Here is a 7,531-nt window from a genome sequence, read left to right as displayed (position 1 = left end):
AACAGAAAGAATCAACATCTGTAAGACCACGTTCCTGATTAAACTTCGACTCTGTTAAGGTGTTGTGGTTATAGCAATGAAGAAAAGAGCATTCAAAAACACAAGTGAAGAAGGCAGAAGGGCCATCATCTAAGAAAATTTAGTTCAACAGAACTTTGGGATGGTGTGAGGAATCAAGCTGAAAGTTCTTCAGTGGATCAGGCTTACTACTTTCACTGTAAAAAAAAAAAAATCCAAAGATTGTCACTTAATATCCCACTCATGTAATCCCTGTACAAATCTGATCATACAGACCATATTTACAGGAAGAAAGTTTCCGAGGATTATAGTCTGTGTTTACATCATCCCAAGAAAGATCAGTGACATCTATACATGGCCTGGGGTCAATAAAGATGCATTTACACCTAATTATAATGCTCAGCTTTTAGAAAAAGACAGGGCTCGAGAGGAGAAGGTACAAGAGATGGATTGGACCCAAACTTTATATGAAAGAACTGTAAGCTGCAACTTCTGTTTCCAGCAAGTTTTGTTGACGACAACTGTTCCCATGAACAATACTTTGTTTTATAAGCAGCGACCGAATTTTTTAAATTTTACAGACAATGCCATAAAGTCAAAATAAGAAGACTGTTTCATGTTCTCTGAAATACAGGGAAAACGAGGATGATGTGAGATAGCAAGTTGTTTCTATGGATGCTGAAGTCTCTACCAACAATGGTACATCTCATTTTAGCAATTGTTGTGCAGGGCAGAATCGAAACAAATTTGTTGCTGCAACAAGCTCGTCCGCTATTCAGGAAATATCTAACAATATCCAACCTGGAAAATCTGATCTAGAATTCATTGATTTAAAATTCATGTTTATTCGTCACAGTGAAATGGAATGTATCTCATTGCCTTTGGCAGTCACTACAGAATTGTAAAAAAGCTGGTAAAAGTGAACTGGACTGCTGACTGGAATATTGTTGCTGAATATGCGACAAGAAGGGAGTGACTAATCTTATATTGTTCATCAAACAAGTCGTGAGAAGATTATCAGTTGGCTGTATCATCTGATTCGTTACGTTGCTGTTACGAAAGAAGATTTGAACAGGAAACCAGTCAGATTACTAAGACCGAGTGAAGTGGTGCAGTAGTTAGCGCACTAGACTCGCAATTGGAAGAACGATGGTTCAAACCAGTATCTGACCACAGAGATTTAGGTTTCGCGTGACTTCCCTAAATGGCTCCAAGCAAAAGCCAGGATCTTTTATTTGAAACGGCACAGCCGATTTCCTTCCCCATCCTTAACACAGTCCGAGCTTGTGCACTGTCTCTAATGACCTTGATGTCGATGTGGCGTTAAATACGATTTTTCTTCCTTCTTCCAATGGGAATGTCATAAAACAGCGTCCGTTTGTTATGTGATTTAATGAAAACCTTGACGAAGTGTTTAGAGCTCATAACTCTAACCAGAAAACAAGAAAAATCAACAAGATTCTCTGTCAAGCACCCTGTAGATTCGCGTGCTCCCTATAACAAAGGAAAATTAAAATCATGTGATGTCCCTGTTCAGATCAGTGTTCCCATACAGTATAGTGAAGATCTAAAATTCTAAGAAATTTTCAAACGGATTCCTTCAATAACAGCTGTTTTATGTTATCTGGTTGTTGTACCAAAATAGCGATACGTATTTACCAAAGGGATTGAATATCCTATGGAATTTAATTTTCGCACTTTATCTTTGCAGTTCTTCGATACTGCTTCTCTCACAGCCCACGGCATAGTGCTTTATCTTGCTGCAAGATATTTGGTTTTGCTCGTTCGTGCATGCAATCAGCTGCACTCTCGTGGTTTTGCGGAAATTTGTGTGTGACATTCTCCAGGTAATTTATAAGCGTTTATAAACTGCAAACAAGAATAAGTGAAAAAGAAATTGTTTCCGAAGTAAATTCACATGGTACTTCATTTCTATTACCATAATAGTTCAGTGTGATGAGTGTAATAGTTCGCTGATATCTGTTGCAGACGCTGTGGTAGCTATGTTTGATGCTGCTGTCGTCTTCTTTTTTTATTTTATTCTGTATTTAATTGTGATCACATCACCTATAGTATGCTTGGTGAGGGTGTGTGAATGTTGTAATTTTTTCAGGTTATGTTCATAACAATCAAACACCTGAGTTACTAGTGCTTGCTGTTTTGGTCTGCCCGGTAAAATCGTTACGTGTATCTTCATAAAAGAATCGTCTGAGATTGTGACGTGTTGTCAGGAGCAGTTTGTCTATGCAATGATTGCCATGCATTTCGTGACGGACGAGGAAAGGCGGACAGTGAAGTTCGAACAATCACTATGTTAGTACAGTTATGTTGACTTAATTAGCTGTAATAACGTTTGTGATAATTTGCTGTGATCTGATGTAGTCATAAAGCGGCTCCAGATTTTAGGGCTAACGTAAGCATTTTTTCAGATGACCAGTTACTTCCTCATTTCATGGTTTGAGTATGTTCGCATGAAAGGAAATGCTGTAATTCTGTAGCATTTTGTTAGTTTACACTGTGCTTTGATTATTCGTACGTGAGTCATTACATGTCAAATGAACACACCTATTTTACCTCACCCTCTTAGATTTTGCTGAAGTTGATATACTTATAGTGGGCACTGAGACTAAGAAAAGTACCAAATTTCAATTTTTTATCTCAAACCATTCCTGAAATATGGCTATGTAAACTTTTCAAAAACCAGCCAAAAATGTGTGAACGGACTTTAAAATTTTCCTAGGAGCTGCCCTAATTGAGCTAGAGAACTGGGAAAGGTGTCATTTTGCATGCTCTTTCCAGGGATATACAACAAGACATAGCTTCTAATTAATAACCTTTTTCAAAATACTAATTAATCACTGGAAAGAGCATGAAAAATGCTGCAAAATGACACCTTCCCCAGTTCTCTAGCTCAATTAGGGCAGCTCCTAGGGCAATTTAAAAAAAGTCCATTCACACATTTTTGGCCAGTTTTTGAAAAGTTTACATGACCATATTTCAGGAATGGTTTGAGATAAAAAATTGAAATTTGATATTTTTCTTAGTTTCAGCACCCACTATAAGTATACCAACTTTCAGCAAAATCTAAGACGGCGAGGTAAAATTTTTATGTAAAGTGTGTTGATTTGACATGGAATGACTCGTCGGTAGTATTCGTCTAATCATGTGTAAATACTAGTGTGTGGGTTTTAATGGAGTTCTGTGTAAGAATTCTGTAACCATGTTTAAGAACTGGCGAAATAAGAGGTACAAATGAACTTAGCTGTAATTTGTCTAACATAAAGCATTACATGTCTCCAGAACTTAGGTCATTCATCATATTTACAGGTAGAAGGAAGTCATTTCAGTAGATCAGTTTTGTAAGAAAAAATTAACCCATGTTGATAGTAATAAAAAATGAGAAATTCCACATTGCAGTGTGCAGGTATGTGGTTTTCTTTAATAGCAGGTAAAGATTCCAAAATAATAGTGCTTACTGTAAATTGAGTATACATCCGTGAATGAATACAGAGGAAGAATGTTTCAAGGAAATACCTATGTTGAAAATGCATATTCAATGATAAGCAAACAATCTGTACGTCTGGATTTTCATCATCCCCCTATCAGACTGTTATTAAGTAACACAATGAACGAAGTGTAGAATGAAATATTTGGAGCTATTCAGTAATTTCACTGCAGTCTATTGACTGCTTTGATTGTTAGTAATACTGAAGTTAGTGCATGCACAAAAAAAAAATACACATCTTCCATAATTGTCACTTCAGGGCAGCATCCATAAGCCAGTGTTACAAAGAAGCAGTAGCAACTGTAAATATTCTGGTTCCAGTGCATGTTATTGTATGATTGTTCTCACTCTTCATGACATGAGAAATGTGAGTTTATATCACTGAACACTCTTTTCCTCAGCCACTTTGAATCTGTTTCCTGAGTGAAAATACTGCCTTTGAGCTATACCTCATGGTAACAATGGAAACTGAGTACAGCAGATGTTATGTGATTGCTTTTCTTTTTCAGACTGTAGAACTGAAGCGATGGACCAGGAGCCAACTATGTGGATTAAAAAAGAGGAAACATATGAAGTACAAACTGAGTTATGCTTCATGGTAAGTGGCTTACTTGTATTTCTTAAGTGTTTCATTAATTTCTGTGTGCAGTATGGTGCGTGAATACATACAAATGATGTCATACTGCTGGAAACATGAGTAATTCTGTTTACTAAAAAACTGATAAACTTTGTCTTAAATATAGCATTTTGCACAGTGCATTGAAATAAGCCTTGTATTAAACCTCACATAGAACTGAGGAGGAGTTTTGATTTAATATTCAGTAAACACTGAAAACTTTTTTAATGCACAACCCAATTGTATTGATAAAGGTGTTGCCATAGGGTGGGTATATTCTGCTCAGATATCCTTCTTTTAAATGACAACTTAAGAATAACTATGACTGTACTGAGTGTTAGCAGTGCCATTAACTTTATAAATGGTGTGGGTGAAGTTAATGCATTATTGTAGTGTAGGGTTGGGGTTATTTGGGGGGGGGAGACCAAACAGTGAGGTTATCGGATTAGGGAAGGAAATTGGCTGTGCCCTCTCAAAGGAACCATTGTGGCATTTGCGTGGAATGATTTAGAGGAGTCACAGAAAACCTCATTCAGGATGGCCGGACACAGGATTGAACCGTCGTCCTTCCGAATGAGAGTCCAGTGTGCTAACCACTGTGCCACCTGGCTTAGTTTTTATTATTTGGTCATTCCATGACAGTTCAACCAATTTGAGAAAATGTTCCAACTGATAGTCTCAGATTGGGCTGAAATTTAGCACACCATTGCTACCAAGTGTGGAATACTCGTACAAAATTTTAAATTCACCTGCCAATTAGTTCCAGCATTATGGCTTGTGAAAGAAGGTGGCAAGACCCGGAAATTGCAACCCGCGTCTGGCAATCTATCTTCAGACCCAGCTTCAGGTCTTAATAACTTTGGAACTATTCTCCACAGCCCAGTGAAATTTTTACAACCCAGTAACATCCACTTAGAGAACACACTCTATGAATTAAAACACCAACAACATATTTCTGAGGGAAAATAAAAAAATTCTAAAATGTGATTAAAAAAATGTAGTACTTTAAAAGGTACATATTGTAGGTGCCCTCTATGCCAAATATAATTCACTTAAAAAGGGTATACATTTTTTTGTGGTAAGCTTAATGTGGCCTGAACACGCACAGAACTCATCTTGCCCATATCAGTCATACAAACAGTGTTACATGCCCACGAAAATACAAAAATTTGAAAAATTACCTGAAAAACATGGATTTTTTAAGTGTGGTAGCACAAAAGGGACAAGTGATATCCAAGCCAAATTTCAAACACTGCATAAGTAGACCATAATATAGTATGTGGCAGAATTTCAACTTGTTATAGCAAGGCATTTGTGTACAATAGAAGTTGAGAGAGATGTATTTGGTTATGTTTCTGTTAACATGATTTAGTGAGTAATAGTGATGATGCAGACAGCTTGTTTCAGATAAAGCTGCAGCAATTGTTGGGAACCATTAGGCAACAAAGATAAACAGTGGTAGTTTTCAGGCACAGAATGAGTCATTGTTAGGCAGGAACAACAAAGGAAACATGCAACAATTACAGGTTACTCATATTTTTAAGATTCTAGTTCAGACTGGTCAGTACTGTTGTGGAAAGTCAGTATGGAGGCAGAAGAGTGTACTAATGGTGCTTTTGTTCAAACAAGTTGCAGTATTGTTAGAGCACAAGCATCTGAATGTCATAAAACAACATATGGAACAAAATGTGGCATTCACTTTGTACTGTATGATCTGGATGAGTAGGACCAAGATTTGTTGCTATGGAGATCCAGGATACACCCTGTGGGCACAAGAAGTGCAGTTCCAGGAAACTTTTGTGTTTGTTAACATAATATGAAAGTGTTTCTGGATTAGTATTCTTTCCTACAAAGAAGTTGTGATCCATTTTGGATTCTTAAGAAGACAGTGAAGTGTAGCCTCAGAGAAATTGATATAAAATCAGTATTGAAAGTGAATCAGTGCATGGGACTTAACATGAAACCAGAACAAAAGTTATGTTCCAGGTGTGTTACACTGCTAAAAAATGAAGAATATACTGATAATTTACATGACAGTGACAGAGTATCAGCCACCTACAGCCACAGCGGATGAGCAATTAAATACTTCAGTGACTGCTCTTGGTTTGTCTCTGATGAAGACACACAAAGTTTGGAAAAGACAGGCCCAGCTATGGTAGAAGAAAACTACAAAAAACTGAAATGGAATTAAAACAGAAAATAGCTGACACAGTAATGGTGGGAGAGGAAGAACTATCTGCACCAAACAGAAATCATGCCATAAATGCTCTGATTTGGACAAAATTGTGCATGATTTGAAAGAAAAATGTGCCATATCCACATGCCAGAAAAAAGTAGCTGTTCTTACCCTTGCACCTTCCAGCTGGTCTATTGACTACACTGCAAAGGAATTCATTTCTACAGATATGGTAAAGCAAGCTAGGAAAATAAAAGCAACCCAAGGAGTGCTTCCACAGATTCAGCAGGCTCAGGGTAAGCAGTTGAGTTCAGAAATAAAGGTTCTAGTGTCGGAGTTTTATGACTATAGCCGAATAATGCCTGGAAAAAAAAAAAAAACTATGTAACAGCGAAAATGGGAAATGTATGTGTACAGATGCAAAAAAGACTGTTGCTGTGCAACATATCAGAACTATGTGTAGAATTCAAGGAAAAGTATCCCAATACTGAAGTAGGTTTATCATCTTCTTTCAGTTTTAGGCCAAAATGGATTGAGCTTCTAAGTGCAAGGGGCACACACAATGTTTTTGTATGAGATACCCACCAAAATGCTAAGCTGATCTTCAGTCTGGAACCGCGTGACCGCTACGGTCGCAGGTTCGAATCCTGCCTCGGGCATGGATGTGTATGATGTCCTTAGGTTAGTTAGGTTTAAGTAGTTCTAAGTTCTAGGGGACTGATGACCACAGAAGTTAAGTCCCATAGTGCTCAGAGCCATTTGAACTATTTTTTTGCTAAGCTGATGTTTGCTGCTATAAAGGATTCTGGTCTGGATTTCAAAGGTGCAATGAAGCTGCTAGTGTGTGACATCAGTTCCTACCAGTGCATGATAGACAGGTGAGAAAACTGTCCTGGTAAGGCAAATCTTGCAGAACACATGAATAACAAACTGTATGGTGAACTCCTTATGGATGACGATGAACTTGTTTCTTATAAACAATGGACACACGTTGATCACACGTCTTGAAATGTAGCAAAGTACAGTGGAAGATTTTGTTGAAATGTGTTGTCAAAAAATGGACAAACTGACCCCACACAGCTTCACAGCAACAGCACAATCGGCTTATCTCCAGTTTTGTAAGGATAATTTGAAACAAGATGAAATTATAGTAATACTAGACTTTTCTGAAAATTATGCATTTATAGTTCCAGATGCCATCCAAGGATATCATTGG

General features: G+C 37.4%; 1 protein-coding gene across 1 annotated transcript in view; it reads left to right on the top strand.

Annotated features, from left to right (window-relative positions):
• The first annotated feature begins 1,870 nt into the window (after nucleotides 1-1,870).
• Nucleotides 1,871-7,531, top strand: part of LOC126427266 (zinc finger protein 708-like) — a 164,082-nt gene continuing 158,421 nt past the window's right edge. The window contains exons 1-2 of the mRNA XM_050089518.1: nucleotides 1,871-1,939; nucleotides 4,033-4,121. Of these exons, the coding sequence (XP_049945475.1) occupies nucleotides 4,050-4,121 (72 nt within the window). The 5' untranslated portion in view covers nucleotides 1,871-1,939; nucleotides 4,033-4,049. The remainder of the gene's footprint in view (nucleotides 1,940-4,032; nucleotides 4,122-7,531) is intronic.

This window comes from Schistocerca serialis, chromosome 11 (assembly GCF_023864345.2).
Source record: "Schistocerca serialis cubense isolate TAMUIC-IGC-003099 chromosome 11, iqSchSeri2.2, whole genome shotgun sequence".
NCBI classification, from domain to species: domain Eukaryota; kingdom Metazoa; phylum Arthropoda; class Insecta; order Orthoptera; family Acrididae; genus Schistocerca; species Schistocerca serialis.
The sequence above is the reverse complement of the archived record's forward strand: the minus strand, read 5'-3'. Positions and strand labels throughout refer to the sequence as shown.